General features: G+C 43.0%; 2 protein-coding genes across 2 annotated transcripts in view; both read left to right on the top strand.

The window, feature by feature from the left end:
* LOC137192247 (interferon-induced protein 44-like) overlaps positions 1 to 1623 on the top strand; it is a 42153-nt gene extending 40530 nt beyond the window's left edge. Inside the window, exon 10 of the mRNA XM_067602783.1 lies at positions 44 to 1623. Coding sequence (XP_067458884.1) covers positions 44 to 205 — 162 coding nt within the window. The 3' untranslated portion in view covers positions 206 to 1623. The remainder of the gene's footprint in view (positions 1 to 43) is intronic.
* Positions 1624 to 2675: 1052 nt separating this feature from the next.
* Positions 2676 to 19334, top strand: part of LOC137192240 (titin-like) — a 91955-nt gene continuing 75296 nt past the window's right edge. Inside the window, exons 1-31 of the mRNA XM_067602774.1 lie at positions 2676 to 2809; positions 3855 to 4160; positions 4249 to 4402; positions 4774 to 4898; positions 5258 to 5376; positions 5488 to 5668; positions 5783 to 6085; positions 6169 to 6747; positions 7233 to 7535; positions 8448 to 8604; positions 8749 to 8891; positions 9165 to 9283; positions 9430 to 9607; positions 9736 to 10020; positions 10140 to 10433; positions 10537 to 10836; positions 11129 to 11437; positions 11580 to 11806; positions 11898 to 12212; positions 12400 to 12514; positions 12711 to 13019; positions 13132 to 13313; positions 13561 to 13690; positions 13809 to 13960; positions 14379 to 14526; positions 14621 to 14841; positions 15394 to 15490; positions 15961 to 16257; positions 16428 to 16727; positions 17523 to 17837; positions 18971 to 19191. Coding sequence (XP_067458875.1) covers positions 3974 to 4160; positions 4249 to 4402; positions 4774 to 4898; positions 5258 to 5376; positions 5488 to 5668; positions 5783 to 6085; positions 6169 to 6747; positions 7233 to 7535; positions 8448 to 8604; positions 8749 to 8891; positions 9165 to 9283; positions 9430 to 9607; positions 9736 to 10020; positions 10140 to 10433; positions 10537 to 10836; positions 11129 to 11437; positions 11580 to 11806; positions 11898 to 12212; positions 12400 to 12514; positions 12711 to 13019; positions 13132 to 13313; positions 13561 to 13690; positions 13809 to 13960; positions 14379 to 14526; positions 14621 to 14841; positions 15394 to 15490; positions 15961 to 16257; positions 16428 to 16727; positions 17523 to 17837; positions 18971 to 19191 — 6765 coding nt within the window. The 5' untranslated portion in view covers positions 2676 to 2809; positions 3855 to 3973. The remainder of the gene's footprint in view (positions 2810 to 3854; positions 4161 to 4248; positions 4403 to 4773; positions 4899 to 5257; positions 5377 to 5487; positions 5669 to 5782; positions 6086 to 6168; positions 6748 to 7232; positions 7536 to 8447; positions 8605 to 8748; positions 8892 to 9164; positions 9284 to 9429; positions 9608 to 9735; positions 10021 to 10139; positions 10434 to 10536; positions 10837 to 11128; positions 11438 to 11579; positions 11807 to 11897; positions 12213 to 12399; positions 12515 to 12710; positions 13020 to 13131; positions 13314 to 13560; positions 13691 to 13808; positions 13961 to 14378; positions 14527 to 14620; positions 14842 to 15393; positions 15491 to 15960; positions 16258 to 16427; positions 16728 to 17522; positions 17838 to 18970; positions 19192 to 19334) is intronic.

Raw genomic sequence — 19334 nt, 5'->3', positions numbered from 1 at the left:
TGTGAGCTCACTGTAGATGAATTATTGTTTCTTTAAAACTTAGATCACAGACTTCAGCGCTAGGCTGGGTATTCCACTCAACTGCATCTTTGCTGTGAAGAACTACAGCTCAGAAACCTACCTGGATGAGGATGTTAACACACTGATGCTGAACGCACTGAGACTGATGATTGACTTTGGAGATGACTTCATTAACAAAATGTAAGCCTACTTTCTGCTGAGATACATGGTCATCATACCATTATCATTGATTATCATTAATGATGATCAGCTTAATACCAGTATGATGGAGAATGGTTTAGTATTATTGTGTTAATACACATTCATGTTGAGATCATCAATAAGGAGGTATTAGTCTGTGCTTATTTGCTTTTTATTATCCTAATGTGTAGTTGATTTGTTTGCCTTTCCTTCCCTTTCATAAAGTCGCTCCACTCAAAAACGTTTTTCTTCTTGTTCCTTCAGTTGGATGTTTGTTCTCTTCTCTTTGTAGAATCATGTGCAGAGTTTGTTTTCATTCTTCTGCTGAAAGTTTCTCTGAAATCATTTAAAATCAGATATTCAGATGTGGTCCTATGAGCAGGATTTGTGACATCACAACTAGTTTGGAATCCAATCCTGGTCCAATATTCAATTCACACAAATGTGATGTGATTTTCTTTATTGGTTTTGTGGAAAAAACATATCAGACATTATTGTTCCAGTATTTAAGCTACACTTATTTCAACATTTAGCTGGATAGAAATGCAGATAAAACACAGTTTCAACTGCATTTTAATGACTAAATATATTATATGTGGAGAAAACTGGTGAAAATCAGTTAAAGTACTTACAGATTTCACCTTGAAGTCTCATTTGCTGATTGTTTGTGCAAAAGAGGAACTTCTTGTTCTTCTTCTTCGTCTTCTTCATTTTTATGGCGGTTGCCAAACAACATTTTGGTGCATTACCACCATCAACTGGAATGGAGTGTGGATCAGGAATCTATACATTCACTAATTCTAATAATACATAAAAAAAGTAAAATTAAGAAAATAAAGTTATATTCTTATTCTTTCTATCAAGTTTGAAAACACCTTTCTTCATAATAGATCACATAAATCAAAGCTTAACTTTATTTCTTTGATCTTCTCTCAGCATCATATTTTGGACATTAAAGCATAACATGCTCTTAAGTTTCTTCTCAATCACAAAATTCCCACCTTCCTGTATTATATTTTCCTATTTTAAATAACGTTCTGTTTAATCCTGAATGACCAAAACGTTCTCCAAATGTTCTTCCTTTGTTCATCTGTCAGCTATTTCATTTCCTTTGATTCCTGTATGTGCTGGTTTCCGTACAAATGTCAGTTCCATCATATGAATTCTATATAGTGTTGAGGGGAGACCTCAACCCCTGTATGTGTGAACAAAAGTGTAAAAAGGATTTTGAACAATATAAATGTTGATAAAAACAACCAGTGGAAGAGTTTATAGACAGGTGAGACTGAAGAGGTGAGTTTTCAGTTCTCAGGTTTGTGTCTCAGTCCAGGAAACAGAATATAATGATCCCTTCATGTATGTATGTACTGATTTGTAAAACAAGTTACTGACCTTCAAAGAAATAAAATAAATTGTACTGTCTTGTGTATCTTTTCTTATAACATTATTGATCATTGCTTTTAGCAGTGGCACACAGTCCGGGCCACCATATGCCCTCACCGTATATGCCGTGACCAAAAGATATGTGGACCTGAACTGGGAGGCGCCCAAAAACGATGGTGGCAGACCCATCCTCAGGTAGGGTTTCAGTCCTGAAAACACATTACCAGTTTTAAGTAAAAGTAGCTTTCAAAATACTCCATTTGAAGCAACAAAATGTATTTGAAATATCAAAAGTAAAAGTAAATATTATGTTGAATGAGTCCTTTCAGAGTGTTATATTATTATACATTTTATATCACTGAATTATTATGATCATTGCAATGTCTAATTAGCATGTTAATGTTGTAGCTGGTGGAGGTGCAGCTCATTTTATCTGTAAAAGTTGTCATATTTTAGATGATCACATGTTTTTTTATGTAAAAGCGTAATGTGTACGATAACAACAACTGTCAGATAAAATTAACGGAGTAAAAAGTATAATATTTTAGAGCTGATTAGTCGATTTACTGAAAATTAATCTGCAACAGATTCCATAATCAATTCATCTTTTTAGTCCATTTTCAAGCAAAAATGCAAATAATTCACTGATTCCAGCATCTCAGATATGAGGGTTTGATGTTTTTCTCTGAATGAATCCAGGAAATAATCAGCAAATTAATTGATTATGAAGACAACAGTTCAGTTGCAGCCTTACAATGAATGAAATGAAATGTGTTGTAGTAGAAGTATAAAGTCTCAGACAATTAAAATACTCAGGTAAAGTATAAGTACCTGAAAATATACCGTACAGTACTCAAATGAATGTACTTTGTCCACCACTGCCGAATACTGATCTGAATACTTGATATCCAATTCAGATTTGACTAAAATGTAAACGGGACATGTTGCAGCAACAGTTTAATTTCCTCATGTTTGGTGTCGGCCTTGTTACGGTATGAACCTCGTCTTTCGTTGACTCTGTTCTGTAGGTATTCCGTGGAGAAGAAGGAGAAACTCGGAACTCGCTGGGTGAAGTGTGGCAAGACTTCAGGTCCTGACTGTAAATACAGAGTGACTGACGTCATCGAGGGAACAGAGGTTCAGTTCCAGGTCCGCGCCGAGAACGAGGCCGGTGTTGGACATCCGAGCGAGCCCACTGAGATCCTCACTATTGAAGATCCAACAGGTAAGTTGTTAAATCTGACATCAGATAAAGAAATTCCTTCCCCAGTAATGACTAATAAATACCTTACAGTACCAGCCACTCAGAATTGCTGTCCATTCAGATTAGTACAGATCTGTATCAAGCGGCAACCTCCAGGGCTGAAAAATGGACGCTAGGCGTAAACGCAGCAAAGGTTATATGTTTCAAAACGAAAACTTATTACTGTGGAAGTAGCCTGAGTCTGACTATAGGCAACACCTCCTTATTTTGAAGGTCGTGGCCCTAAACCGACCATAAACTGCAACTCTGGGCTTCAAACCGGCTCCGATGCAAAACGATGGGTGACATCCAAGCCACAACCTCTGGGGCTGTAAAATGAAGCCAATGAGGAAGTGCCAAAAACTGCAGTTCCTTGAATGGCCACTTGAGGCTCCAAAAGCGAGTCAATCCCCATAGACCCCCATGTTAAAATGCCCAACTTTACAGCAGAAATAAACATGTTTACAGCCTGGTACAAACAACGGTTTTGGTCTCTGTAGCTAATTTCCTCTTTCATGACAACTGTACGGGAGGTGAATTTTTTTATAACTCACCCGTTTAAATTAAATTAAGCCATAAAGTTATGCATAATGAAGGACATGGCTGCTTTGAGTGACAGGTCCGCCAGCCGCTAGGTGGCTTGTTTCAGCCATTCGGCCCCGCCTCTTTGCCCATTTTTGATTGGCTGGGAGTTAGGCAGCGTCACGCACTGCCAAGATGGCGACGGCCGGAGCTTCAAAACCGCTCTTCAGAAACCAACGGGTGACGTCACGCTAACTACGTCCATATTTTTATACAGTCTATGATTTGTAAGGGCCCTGTCATGGACCAGCTGGCAATTCTGGGCGGCTGCATCTGTATTTGAAATGATCCTCACACAAGTGTTCTGTTTCTTTCGCTCCCTGATCATCTCTTTTCTAATTACTTAAAATCTTAATTGAAACACGGTATACTACTTGTCTGTTATCTGTTAGGAAACTCAATAAATAGAGTTTTGAAATAAAACTGTCTGTCCTCTCCCTTCCAGGTGTCCCGTCTCCACCCATTGAACTGCATGTGACTGGAGCCAGCAGGGACTTCCTGTCCATTGCCTGGAAACCTCCGCAGAGGGACGGCGGCTGCCCCATCACCGGCTACCACATTGAGATGTGCGAGGCTGGAACAGAGAAATGGATGAGGGTCAACTCCCGTCCAGTGAAGGAGCTGAAGTACCGCGTTGAGGAGGGCATCGTCCCCGAGAAGGAGTACATCCTGAGAGTGAGAGCCATCAATTCCGTCGGAGTCAGTGAGCCGTCCGACATCTCTGAGAACGTCTTTGCTGCAGACTCTGACTGTAAGAACGTCCACCGGGCTCACTGATGCTAGCTTAACATTTTAACACGGTTATTTTATTTGACACCTGCTCTTTTCCGTGTTTCCAGGCAACCCGACACTTGACTTCCAGACTCTGGACCTGGTTGTCGTGGAAACAGAGAAGCTGCACATCCCAGTTCCCTTCAAAGCCGTCCCCTCACCCAGAATCACCTGGCACAAAGATGGCAAGGAGCTGAAGGCTGACGAGCGCCTCGGCTTCAGGTCAGCGCAACGTTTTATCAAATTCAGGCTGTGAATTTATTCTTCCTCCAAATTCAGATCAGATATAAACTAAGAATGCAATTACACTGTCAATCCTATCAATATACAGGGTTTATTTTAGTTTCCATATAGTCACTGAGTCCATGTTATTTCACAGACATTAACCAGTAAAGTCAGTTAGTTATTTTCTTTATTGCTTTTTGAGTGTTAAAAAAAAGACAGTTTCCAACACAAAAATATCAGCAAATCTATCCGTTATCAGATCAGAATAATTGATATCTGTCTGTCATCTTAAACCTGTCTGTATCTGATTGGCCTGTTCTTAGTCAGTGTGAGCAGCAGTGGCTGATGGGATTGTTTGTGCTCAACAGGAAGGAGTATACTTCCTGTCACCTGGAGGTCGAAAGCAGTCTTCACGCTGATGCTGGACAATACAAAGTCACCCTGGAGAACAAACTGGGAGCCGCCAGCGCCACCATCAACGTCAAAGTCATCGGTACCCAAACACATTCCCATCACAGCTCTGAACTAATCACAGAACTCACTAAACATTGTCTTCTTCTTAACCTTTCTTACTTTTCTCTGTGAGGTTTGTTCCGAGAAACTTTCTAAACATCACAAACTCTTTGTGTCCGTGTTTTATTCACAAAAATGATCCCAAAGAGTGAAAAAAAGAATCAGAAACCAGCAGACAAACCAGCATTCATACTAGAGGAGCTGAAACAATTAGAAAATATGAAAATATGCCATTTCAGGACAAATCTGTTCATATGAGTTCTTCTTGCATGAGGTCCGTTGTGTTTGAACTCTTAGCAGTAGATGATTTTTAATACGTCTCTGTGTCTCTGTCTTCAGGTCTTCCTGGTCCCTGTAAGGAAATTGTGGCCTCAGAGATCACCAAGAGCTCCTGTAAAATATCCTGGGATCCTCCTGACTACGACGGTGGTACCCCGATTCTTCACTACGTCCTGCAGGTTTGTAGGATGTTTTTATTTATGATGGTTTTAAATCTGTTTTTATAAAATGATGTCGCTCATATTTCTTAAGTTTGTTCATTGTTCATGTTTTCCTGTGCTCTCTGGCAGCGGCGTGAGGCCGGCAGGAGGACATACATCAACCAGATGTCAGGGGAGAATAAGGTGAGCTGGCCCATCAAAGACCTGATCCCTAATGGAGAGTACTACTTCAGAGTCCAGGCCGTGAACAAGATCGGAGGAGGAGAGTTCGTCGAGCTCCGTCACCCAGTCATCGCCCAGGACCAGAAACGTAAGCAAACACCATGACATTTAATTTATGGTATGATGCAATTAATATGTAAATGACAGTTTATGTTCAGTAGAAATTTAACTGAAATCCACATTGTGTCCCGTCTCATTCCAGATCCCCCCGACCCACCGGTGGACGTGGAGACCCAGTTCCCCACATCTAGCACCATCACGCTGACCTGGAAGCCTCCAATGTACGATGGTGGCTCCAAGATCATGGGATACATCCTGGAGAGGCAGCAGAAGGGCGAGGACAAGTGGGAGAGGTGCAATGACTTCCTGGTGCCTGTCCTGTCCTACACTGTCAGAAGGCTGACGGAGGGCAAGAGCTACGCCTTCAGAGTCAAAGCTGAAAACGCAGCGGGGGTCAGCGAGCCATCTCGCAGCACGCTGTTTGTCAAAGCATCGGACGCTGTTGGTAAGGATTTTTTCACTTCCCTCTTCTAACGTCGCCATGTTTACTGCTGAACTTTATGTTCACTTTTCTGTGTTCTTTCTCAGATCCTCCGAAAGTGTTCCTGAGCGGCAGCCTGCAGTCTGGCCTGAACGTGAGGCGAGGCTGCCAGATCTGCCTGGACGCCAATATTTCCGGCTCACCATACCCTCAGATCACCTGGTACTGGAACAACAAGATCATCCGACCTGAACCACTCCGCAAGAGGCCTGAGAGACCCCTGAAGAAGAAGTTGGAGAAGAAGGAAGAAAAGAAGAAGGAGGAAGGTGAGGGAGAGAAGAAGGACGCAGAGGTGAAGGAAGGAGAAGAGAAGAAGGAGGAGGAGAAGAAGGAGGAGGAGAAGAAGAAAGAAGGAGAGGAGAAGAAGGAGGAGGAGAAGAAAGAGGAGGAGAAGAAAGAGGAGGAGAAGAAGGAAGCAGAGGAGAAGAAGGAGGAGGTGGTGGAGCCCGAGGTGGAGGAGACCGACTACCCGACGCTGACCGAACGACTGTCCATTGATAACAGCCGGAGGGGCACGTCCTCCGTTGTAATCACGGACTCGATCCGTCTTGACCATGGCGTCTACATGGTGAAGGTGGAGAATGACCACGGCATCGCCTCCGCTACCTGCGAGGTCAATGTGCTCGGTAGGAATTTAACTCTATTCTGACATTACATTTAAATGTAATTTATGTGTCTGGCGTTTCCCAGTATAATTATGTAGATAGGTGCATACATTTTAAAAGCAAATATAGAGTTTTTAACAAATTTAAACACATTTAACTTTAAGTATAATTTGAAGAAACAGGATTACATGTAAACATAAACAACGTTTCAAAAGCAGATCTAAGACCACTGTGAGATTGTTACAACCTGACTATCAGTCAAAGTCAGACATCTTAAAATATAGTAAAACTTTTAGTTTTTGGTCAATTGTGAAGGACATTTGTCATCACTTTTACCAAAGTGGTGGACTGACCAACAGATCAACACCTCTGAAGCCACACCGCTACTGTGGCTATAAAATACATATAACAGATTCACTACTAATTAGTGAAAATAATTAATTGTTGTCAGTGAAAGTGGAATTTCAGAGGCTAAAAACACTGACTATCTCACCTATCTATCACAGACACTCCTGGGCCTCCGGTGAACTTCCGATTTGAGGAGGTGAGGAAGAACTCAGTGATCTGCAAGTGGGATCCTCCTATGGATGATGGCGGCAGTGAGATCCTCAACTACACACTGGAGAAGAAGGACAACTCGAAGCTGGAGATTGGCTGGAGCAGCGTAACCTCGACGCTAAGAGGATGCCGCTACCTGGTGCCCAAACTTATCGAGAAGAAGGAGTACATCTTCAGGGTTGTGGCTGAGAACAAGTTCGGCGCTGGTCCACCCTGCATCTCCAAACCACTCATTGCAAAGAATCCCTTCGGTATGTTGATATTTAGAAACAATTATTTTTACTCAAGTAATCTTATGTGGATTTCCAATTTGGGAGGTAAGTACTCCCAATGGCACTGACTATATGGAATGTAAGAGGCACTGTATTCATTTGAATTAGTGATTTAATTAGTAGTAGCAAATTATTAGTATTAGTATTAGTATTATTAGTAAATTAATTAGTCACACACATCTAATCCTATATTTATATGTCTTAATATGTTTTTTTTCTTCTGTGACTCATAAATGAAAGGGTTTACAAGCCGAGCCAACTGACATTAATTTCCACATTCAATATTGGATGTTCCTGCATTCTGCAGTTTTACTCATATTGATTTTTGCTTTGATAAATATGTTTTAAGTTTTGAACAAATTGCTCCTTTTTGTTTGCATAACCCGTTTCTTAGTTTTGTGAGGCTTCCATTTTTGATAGCTTACCATCTTTCTTAGCATGCATCTATGTTAGCTAACCATTTAAGTCACATATTACAAAGCTATAAACTTATAGTCTCTCTACATTGTTTCTAAACAATTTAACAATTAAACAACAACTAACTGAATTAATAATTTGTCTGGCTAGCAAGTAAGCTAAATAGCAAGTAGCTATTGGAAGCAGTAGCATCAAGTAGACATTGTGACATTTCAGATAACAAATTAGAATGAAATATTGTATTTTAAGTAAAAGTAAGTAATGATGAGCTGTTTGTTTATAGTGTTTTCAAAAATTATTCTAATTACATGGAAGTCAATGGGTCCAACTTCCACACCCATGTGTATCAATTATGTGCATTATTCAACTTCTGGGTGCTATTTAAGACTTGCAACATATATTTGAGCTTGAAGACAAAATAGCATGAATCAAATATGACTCACCTTTTATCTGCTGTGCCTCTCTCCTCCTCAGAACCTCCTGAGGCTCCTGAAAAGCCAGAGATTGATGACATCACAGCCCACAGTATGCTGGTCATCTGGAATGAGCCAAACGACAATGGCAGCCCCATCCTGGGATACTGGGTGGAACGCCGTGAGATCAACAGCTCCCACTGGGCTCGTGTCAACAGGTGAAGGAACTCCTGTTTTCTCTCTTGCCTTTGACTCAAAAGTTAGCATTAGTATTGGCAGATTTGTATGGAGATATGTCTGGGCATATTTCAGGGAAAATCTGTTTGCTGTGTTGTCTTATTCTCCTGCGTCCTGGTCTACAGAGATATCATCCCTGACACTGAGCTGAACGTTGAAGGTCTTCTGGAGGGGATGACTTACATCTTCAGGGTGGCGGCTGAAAACCAGGCTGGCCCCGGACAGTTCAGTATCCCCTCTGACCCCAAGACAGCTCAGGCCCCGATCTGTACGTAAACTAGTCTAAACTGTCTGTATGACTTTTATGTTGTTTCCATTTCTGTCAAATTGGAGGAATACATAATAATGTATAGTAATCAGCAAATGCTTTGTTGTCATGATACTTTTCATGTGTCCTCCCCTTCTCTGAAATAGTTGCATCCTGTAAAAATACTAGTCGAAAACACTTAGACAGGGGAACACTAGACTCCTGAAGATACTGTCTATGGAACTTGGTCTCAGAGTTAACATGTCTGATTTGTGTGTGTTTGTGACCGTTTAGTGCCTCCTGGGCCACCAGTTGCCCGAGTGGTGGCAACTACTGACCTCTCCATCGACGTGGAGTGGGACCCGCCTGCCGACAATGGAGGAGGAGAGATTCTGGGATACCACGTGGATAAGGTCAGATCACAAATAGTCTTGATCTCAGCTATGTACCAGTATCACATTTAAAGTTTTATACTCAGAACTCAGAAACATGTCCAGAATATATATTACTCCCCTCTGCGACACAGACTGATGTTTCTCTCTTCAATGGTGTTTTTCAGGCCATGGCTGGTACTAAAGACTGGTCCAGGTCTACTGAGCGTCCCTGGAAGATGCGGGCTTTTACTGTCTATGGAGTCCGTGAGGGAGCAAAATACCTGGTCAGAGTCATCGCATGCAACGCTGCTGGAGAGGGCACACCAGGGTTCACGGAGTCTGTTTATGTCAAGAATCCTGCAGGTCAGCTGAAAAAATCAAGAAAGGGTTAAAAATAAGGAGAGCAAGAGTGGAATTTATTTAGGTTTAATGTCAACTAATCTCTTGTTGGTGCATTCTTTTCTTGGGTACTGGTTCATTCCCTTCCACAGAGATACCTGTGATTGAAATGGACCTGACCATCAAGCAAGGCGTGATCATCAGAGCAGGAGAGACACTCAGTTTGCCTGCCACAGTCACTGGTAAACCCTACCCGTCCATCACTTGGACGAAGGATGATGGCAAACCTGATAAAGATCGTGTGGCGATCCTCACAGAGGGCAACAATAGCATTGTTTCAATCAAGAACATCCAGAGGAAGGACAGCGGCAAATACCAGATCTCTGCCTGCAACCCCAGTGGCACCAAATCTGCCGCTGCCAGAGTGGAGGTCATGGGTGAGTAGAAGTGCTGGCATTTGTGGCAGGACTTAATGATGAAAATCAACAGTAAACTTGCAGTAAATAGATGCTATGGATAAAAAGAACACTAAAGGAAAATGTTGCTTTCGCCATAGACGTCCCCGGACCTGTCACAGACCTGAAGCCAGTGGTCGTCACTCGCAAGATGATCTTCCTGAACTGGGATGACCCTGAAGATGACGGAGGCAGTGACCTGACCGGCTTTGTTGTGGAGCGCAGAGATGCCAAGATGCACACATGGAGGCAGCCCATTGAAACTGCCTCGTCCAAGTGTGAGTGCGTGGGCATCATGGAGGGACAGGAATACATGTTCCGCGTCATCGCCAAGAACAAGTATGGCCTGGGCCCGCCTGTCGAGCTGGGACCCATCAAGGCTGTGGACCCACAGGGTGAGACCTAAAATCAATTGATTTTTATCACAACAAAAATGATCTTTTGTGAAGAGACCTCACTGTTTTAAAATATTAAATATAAAATCTGCTGGTTCTGCAGGGCCACCATCATACCCCGAGAAGTTCCACTACACCGAGCGCACCAAGAACTCTATCACACTTGCCTGGAGGCCACCTCGCAATGACGGCGGCAGCCCTGTTATCGGATACTTTGTGGAGAAGAAGAGGCACGACCAGCAGGCTTTCGAGCCCTGCAACACAGAGATCTGCCCCAACATGACCATGACAGTGGAGGGTCTGGACGAGGCCTTTATGTATGAGTTCAGGATCAAGTGTGCCAACCTGATTGGAGAGAGTGAGCCATCCATCCCACTGACTGTGGTCATCCAAGACGATGAAGGTAAGTGTGAATATTTGAAATCATTTTGAATACGAATTTCGACATTTTCATTTCATTAAGAACCGAACAAATCTAGAAACATTTTGAAATTAGAATAACCGTGTATTTTCCTCTTTATAATTAAGGGATGAAGGTAGGTTTTTCTTGAGACAACTTTAAATTATTAAAAGGGAGCAGTGTTTTTTCTAAAGGGTGTCACCTCAGGAATCTTTCCAGTGATGGCATGTTAGCCTGTGGGACCTTTAGTTTTAGAGTTTTTCTGATTTCTTTTGTTCTGTCTTGTCCCTCTCAGTTGCTCCTGAGATCCACATGCTGAAGCATTTCAAGGGCGACTCCGTTACTGTGAAGAGAGGCGAGCCTATCGAGATCCCCGCTGACGTCCTAGGCCTCCCCATCCCCAAGGTTGAGTGGTCCAAGGATGACGTGGTGATTGAGAAGCCAACTGAGACTCTGCTGATGGAGACGGTAGAGACTGGTAGGATGAACTGCAAGACCACGTTGTCCATCCCAGATGCCAACAGGAAGGACCGTGGCAGCTATACTGTCACTGCCTCCAACAACATGGGCTCAGCCAAGCACACCATCTCCGTCCTAGTGCTGGGTGAGTCAAAACTTGCTACTGATGCAATCAGAGGCAGAAAAGACAGGGCGTACAGTTAATTAAACAGAATATATTATAGTCTATGACAGTTACACAATATCCAGCTGACAGCTCCCTAAATTAACTTCTGCTCTCCTCTCAGACCGGCCACTTCCTCCCAGAAATGTGACAGTATCCAATATCAAGGCGCAGTCTTGCTACCTCCATTGGGAAGCACCGCTGGATGATGGTGGCAGCGAACTGACAAACTACATTGTTGAGAAGAAGGACGTGATAACAGAGGAGCCAGAGTTGGAAGAGGGAGAGGAAGCTCCACCTGAACCACAGTGGGTGGAGGTTACCAACAGCATCATTGAAAGGAAATATGGGGTATGTCCTGATGACATAATCATAATAATAATAATGTGGTTCTCACAGGCCTTTAAGTCTTATTTGACTCTACTTCCTCCCTCTCCTACAGGTGTGGAACCTGGACACCAACAAGACATACCTGTTCCGAGTACGAGCTGAGAACCGCTATGGTAAGTCTGACCCCTGCACAACAGAGGACGTCCTTATCAAAGACCCCTTCGGCCTCCCCGGCCCACCAGAGAAACCCACTATCATCGAGCACTCCAAGACCTCCATGACCCTGAGCTGGGAGCCTCCCAGAGATAATGGTGGATCCTTGATTATTGGCTACTGGCTGGAGAAGAGGGAGAAAGGCACCAGCTACTGGGCCAAAGTCAACAAGATGCCAGTCACCAAGCGGAGTATGAAAGGCTGGGAGTACCAGGTGAGTTGCTGGTGCTTTGTTTTTGCATTAGCACAAAATTAATGTTTTAAGTGGAAAATAAAAAGTTGGAGATCTCTTGGAGGTTAAGTCAATGAGTCACAGGATTTTGTTCTGATCACCAAAAGAAAAGTGATTGTTTATTACTTGGCCCTGGTTCTTTTAAAATGTTCCTCTCTGTGCTTTCCAGGTGACTCGTCTGATTGAAGGAAATGAGTACGAATTCAGGGTTGCTGCCTGCAATTCTGCAGGAACTGGACCATTCAGTGCACCATCTGACTCTGCCTTTGCTGTCGACCCTCTGAGTGAGTATAAAAACTACTGTCTGTTGCTGACCAACAAGATTACAGCACATCAAAATATAACTGTAAACAATTTGAGTTCAATTCTAGGTAGATAAGTCTTTGACAAATAGATGTCCTCTTTGTATTTTGGGAGATGATAAATTAGATTTCCCCAAAAATGGAAACTGTGTTTACAAACTGCCACCCTATCTTCCAGCTCCTCCCAGTATGCCTGCCGCTCCTGAGGTGGTTGATAAGACAAAGTACAGCATCACACTGTCCTGGAAGCCACCAGAGAGGGATGGAGGAAGCCCTATCAAGGGCTACATCATCCAGATCCAGGATGAGGGTACGTCAGACTGGGTGAGTGTCAACGATCCCGAGAACCTGCACCCCACCACTGAGTTCACTGTGCCCAGCCTCCGTGAGCTCAAACGCTACCGCTTCAGGATAATCGCAGTCAATGACATTGGCGAGTCTGATCCCAGCCCCCGCACCAGTGAGGTTCTGGTTGAGGATGTCCACCGTAAGTCCATTTTTAAAGTCCCACTGAAATAAGTAAACATCAACTTTCATCACAGACAAAAGTCTCTCGGTCCATCACTGATGTTTTTTACTAATATTTCTCCTCCCAACAGTCGCACCTTCTATCACTATCAACGTACAAGCTGACGACCTGCTTTGTATACGTGCTGGAGATCCTATCAGGATACCCGCCACCATCAAGGGCCGCCCTGTTCCCAAGGTGACCTGGGACTTCCAAGGCAAAGCCAAGTCACACAAGAAGAACAAACTTCACACACTGCCGGTTGACTCAGAGGTGAGAGGCTACACAGCAACACAATGCTTCTCTTCATGTTTCCAGTAAAATCTCAATTTTCATCACCCTCCTCTGAAAAATAGTCCCAACGAAGAAAAATTATCAATGAAGTCTTTATTAAATTTTGTAATTCTTTTTTTGTAATTCTACATTTTATAGAACACTTCTATCTTTTACACAGTTTTCTATTAAATTTCATGCTCTACTTTTTAGTCTAATTTTCGTCTAATTGTTTTTATTTACTCAGGTTGAGTCCACAGAGACCACGTCCACTGTGATAGTCCCTGTCAGTCTGAGGAGCCACTCTGGACGCTACACCATCACAGCCAAGAACAAGTCTGGACAGAAACACGTAAACGTCAGAGTTAATGTTCTCGGTATGTCTTTGCTGTTTGTATATAAACCGTCTATAAGCTTCTCCTTTGCTACTGAGTGTCTTCAGTTACAGAGTATGGCAATGTTTGCTTTATTGACTGTACTTTGTCTCGGGTGCAGATGTCCCCGGGCCTCCGAAGGACCTGAGGGTGACAGACATCACCCGGTCAACCATGAGGCTGATCTGGAAACTGCCTGACAATGATGGAGGTGAAAGAATCAAGAGCTACTATATCGAGAAGAAATGTGTCACTGACAAGGCCTGGACCAAGGTAAACAGTCTATTAGACCAAGTTATTGAAATTTCAATTTCTCAATTAAGGTTTTGTTTCATTATTCCATTTTATTATGAGTTTGTTTTTAATCCACCAAGTGTCCAAGTTTATTTCAAGTACTTTTTATTTTAGAAAATGAATTGCTTTCATTGAATAGTTTTAGCTTTGGCAACTGCACTGGGCATTTGAATTTTAGTAGATCATACCCATGTACCAGGATATGTTTAGCCTAGCTTAGCAGGAAACAGTGGGAAGCTGCTAGCTTAGCTCAATCAAGTGAAAAACAGAGGATTTAAAAAAATAATTTTACAAAATGTCTTTGTGTTTATTATTATCAATTAATCGATCGACTGAATTCAACATAAATCCTGCAGTTTGTGATTGATTAACTGAGGGATGATTGATTTGTTATCAGGTGAATGCAGCCTGTGCCAGCCAGGCCTTCGTAGTCCCCGGCCTGCTGGAGGGACAGGACTACCTGTTCAGAGTCCGAGCTGAGAACAGACTTGGATTCAGCCCGTACACTGTCACCACTGAACCCGCCCGGGCCAGAGACCCCATCTGTGAGGATACACTTACTATTCCAACTATAGAGTGACTGCACAAACCATTTACTGGAATTATTCTGTGTCTAATGATTATCTCCCTCCTCCTCAGACCCACCCGACCCCCCAACCAAACTGAAGGTCAACCTGGTGACGAAGAACACCGTGACTCTGACCTGGGAGCCTCCCAAAAACAACGGTGGCTCTCCCATCAAGCATTACATCATCGAGCGTTTGAGCTGGGACACCAGCGGCACAGAGAAGGAGACCTGGAAGCAGTGCAACAAGAGAGATGTGGAGGAGCTCACCTTTGTGGTGGAGGACCTGAAGGAGGTTGGTCCTTTGAGGGATCACACTGCTCTCACTTTACTAGTACTTAAAATCTGTATCATTTCAACTATGAGGTCTATTTTTATTATTTTACCTGTGCGTGTGTTTAGTCATTGCGCTATGCACATAAAGTTTACTACTTATTAGTACTGTGACATAGAAAACACAATTGGCCCAGAATGGAAACTGGACATTCAGCTAAAGAACAGCAAGTGATGGACACTGAAATCTTCCTGTTTGAAACAAAAAGTTTGGTTTGATTTGCTTTTATTGTGTCATAAAACAACCGACACATATACCACATATTCACCAACAAAACAAACAAAAACACAGAATCAAACCTGTAAATCGCCTGGTGCCATTTGGGCTTTTATACACATTCTGCAAGATACTGAATCCTGCTAGCAATGTTTAATCATTGTCAGTGAAATTACATGCAGAGGAAACATATAACAACAGGAGTTTGATTGCTCATGATGAATCAATTTGCTATAAAGACGTTGAAGTGAAGTTTAAACCGGACTCATCGCTGACTGTGTTGTCTTTGATCTGCAGGGAGGAGAGTACGAGTTCAGAGTGAAAGCTGTGAACGCTGCCGGACCCAGCCGTCCCTCCGCCACTGTTGGACCAATGGTCATCAAGGATCAGACTTGTGAGTCCCACTGCAACTAACGATTATTGTCATTCACAATTAGTCTAGAAAATGGAAGAAAATAGCGAAAGAAAGGAACTTCTCCCAAAGTGATGTCCTCAATTTGCAAATAGTCAAAAGTATATACTAGATATATCAATTTCTTGTTGTACATGACAAAGAAAAGCTGCAAATCCTCACATTTGAGAAGGTGGAACCTAAGAATATTGGCATTTTTGGCTGAAATTATTCGATTATTGAAATAGTTGCCAATTTGTTTTCTGTCACTCAATTTATCGTGTAACTGACCAAACGTTACATGTGACAGGTGACTTCATCCATTTATTTTGAGAGATATTTTCTTTTGATATAAATGTTTCTATAGCATATAGATAACTTTGAGCCTCAGAAAGAATTTTGAACATTTAGATGTGTGCTGCTGATTAGTTTCTCATTGATGTTTTCATAAAGCGTCTCATCTCTTCCTGTAGGTGCTCCCACCATCGAGCTGCGTGAGGCCATGGAGGGCGAGGAGGGCTGTGATGTCAGCATCGTGGCAAAGGTGGGCGGCTGTCCATTCCCCACGCTCACCTGGCAGAAGGCCAGCCTGGCCAAACCTGAGGAGAAGGCTGCCATCCACTACGACCAGCACATGAACAAACTGGTGACACAGGACAAGTGCACACTGCTGATCCAGGACGCCAGCAGGCACGACAGCGCCCTCTATAGTCTGACAGCCAGCAACAGCCTGGGCACAGTTACCAAGGACATCAAGCTCACCGTGCTGGGTGAGAGACACAAACCTTAAGTTATAACGAGACAAATGTAAAGAAAATGTCATTTTAGCACTAATTGGTCAGTCACCAGAGAATTAAATAATGACTGGTTTGATAATAAGTCAGTGGTTGAAGATCCTACATTAATGCTGTGTGAACATTTTCACTGTTGCCTCCTGCAGGACCTCCTGGCCCACCCATCGGACCAGTCAAATTCACAGAGGTGTTTGCAGAGAGGATCGGCCTGGCCTGGGACCCACCCACAGACAATGGCGGCTCCAAGATCACCAACTATGTTATTGAGAAGCGTGAAGAAAACAGGAAGTCTTGGGTCCACGTCTCCAGTGACCCCAAAGAATGCTCCTATGTGGTGACCCGGCTGACGGAGAACCACGAGTATGAGTTCAGAATCATGGCCCAGAACAAGTTTGGAGTCGGGCCGCCTCTGGTCAGCGAGCCGGAGAAGGCCAGAAACCTCTTCAGTGAGTTCAGATCAGTCTGTGTGGAAACCTCCTGAACTGTCAGTTTCATCCTTAAGTAGCTTTGCAGTTCACAAAAAAATGCTCAAAGTTTTTGTTTGTACCAACACTTTATCAATACTACAGTATATAATCCTTATAATGAAAGAAGGAGCATGCGGTTAACTGAAAAATACATTATTTCTTTATAACCGTACAGCTGAGATTGACAAATACTCAAAACATAAGTATAGTCTCTTCATGTCTTGGGTCAGTGAGCTCTTTCTAATCTTTGTGTCGCCATTATGTTTGTCATCACTTTGCTCTTCTGACCAGTAGGTGGCGATGTAGTGTAACAGCTGAAAGTATCCACTTCCAAGAGATTTTTTTTTCCATCATTACTTCCAGTTTCCTCTTCTCTAAATGTTTTCATATGTCCAAATTAGTTTTGTTTTCATGGAATTTGTAATATAAAGACCATTATTACTTCATCTCTGTCTGAGTATTAATGCAGAATAATGATGAGGATTCCCCATCACAGCTTAAAAACACTCATGCCATCCAGCCAATCAGAAAACAGGATTCTTTAAAAACCTACTTAAAAATGTACTTTTATTTAATTTATCTTGATTAACAAAGTGTTGTCATTTCAGGAAGTAGCATGTGATGTTTATCTTTTTATAGTTCATTAATATAATTATCAGTATAGTACATTAAACCGAGGCTGAGTGCAGTTCAACAACCAAAAGCCTTCAGAGATCAATACTTCCTGCCTCCTATATCTGATGTATTGATGATCGATGTCCTTTCCCCATGCAGCTGTCCCGGGTCAGTGTGAGAAGCCCACAGTGACGGACGTCTGTCTGGAGTCCATGACTGTCAACTGGGAGGAGCCCAAGTACGACGGCGGCTCCTCTGTCACCGGCTACATCATTGAGAAGAAGGAGACTACCAGCAAACGCTGGATCCGAGTGAACCGAGACCCGATCCGAGCGCTGCCGCTGGGCAACTACTGGGACGTCACCGGCCTGCTGGAGGGCGCCATGTACCAGTTCAGAGTCATCGCTGTCAATGCCGCCGGCTGTGGCCTGCCCAGCCCGCCCTCCGACCCTGTGCTCTGCAGAGACCCCATCGGTAAGAGAGACACACTGAGATGTGCTTTCAGTTTGTCGCCAATCATTTTAACTCAAGATTACAAAAGTCAAGATGTTCATTGTCACGCCGGTTGTACAAGTACACTCGTGTGAAATTCTTTCACTAGGATGCGCTATTACAGAAACAGTAAATAAATATATATAAGGCATATAAATATGAGGACAGGGATATATTATCCATGCAGTCCATGCTGGTGCAGCTGCTGTACCAGCTGGTAAAGCAGCCTGTCAGCAGGCTCTCTGTGGCTCAGCAGAAGAAGGGACAGGAGTGGTGTGGCTAGCCCATGTCATGTCCTTGTGGATGTTAACTTCCAGATATTTGAAATAGTCCACCCTCTCCACCACTCTGCCGTTGACAGAGACTGGGGGGGGTGAGTGCGCATAACAATAACAAAATTTATGCTACTGTTAGCAGGCTAGCAAACATTAACCATAAGAATATACATGTGTATGAACATAGATACACATATGCACCAAAAACAAAACCAAAATAAATGAAGTGAATGGACAGAGACACCTGTTGCCCACTACAACTCAAACACTGGACAAATGCAACGCAATAAAAAAAAAAAAAAAAAAAGTAAATAAACAAATAAGGAAACTCTGGCAGATGCACAATAATTACTTGAATGTAACCTTTTTTTTTTACTTGAAGCGTCTATAATCTATATTTCTGTAACTCCACAGTCTGATCTGTCAGTGTGTAATGTGTTACTCGTAGTGATGAACCTACAGAGAATTATCAGCTACTCTGCAGCTCCTCTCGGCTTTACGGAGCATTATAGTGAGTTTCAGCTCATTGTTTATCTGTCCGACTGCAACTTTACTGTTTTGGTTCACTCTCAGTGCTCTCATAGCGTTGTTTTGGGCCGCAGCAAGCAGCTGTTTTCAGAGAAAGCTGTAAAAAGCCACTGTACACTACCTAGGATCATCTCATCATCTGTATCCCGGTCTGGCATTAGCATCATCATCAGTGTTATCTATAAACTGTGGTCTGGAGGCTCAGATCTGCTTCAATTCACTGTTCAGCCAAAACATTTTATTGTCTTCATTATATTGTCATGATACTTGATTTATTTACCTGTGTGTGTTTGTGTGTGTGTGTGTGTGCAGCGCCTCCTGGTCCACCCACTCCAAAGGTGACAGACTGGACAAAGTCGACAGTGGAGCTGGAGTGGATCCCTCCTGTGATAGACGGAGGGTCAAAGGTCACCGGCTACATTGTGGAATTCAAGGAAGTGAACAAGGAGGAGGAGGAGAAGAAAGCTCAGAGGAAGCTCCTGTTGAGCGACGAGGAGGAGAAGGAGCCCGAGAGCGACGAGAGCTGGGAGAAGGTAAAACAACAAACAACTGATGAGGCTGATGTCATCAGGTCTAGATGTAGAGCTGTGAAGTGGGAGGAGATATTTCAGGCGCCGCTGGCTTCACAAGTAAAAATCTTGTTCATGTTTGATTCTTTCTCCTCTATAGTTTGAAT

Source organism: Thunnus thynnus, chromosome 11 (genome assembly GCF_963924715.1).
Source record: "Thunnus thynnus chromosome 11, fThuThy2.1, whole genome shotgun sequence".
In the NCBI taxonomy this organism is placed as follows: domain Eukaryota; kingdom Metazoa; phylum Chordata; class Actinopteri; order Scombriformes; family Scombridae; genus Thunnus; species Thunnus thynnus.
Note: the sequence above shows the minus strand (reverse complement) of the source record. Positions and strands in the feature narration are given on the sequence as shown.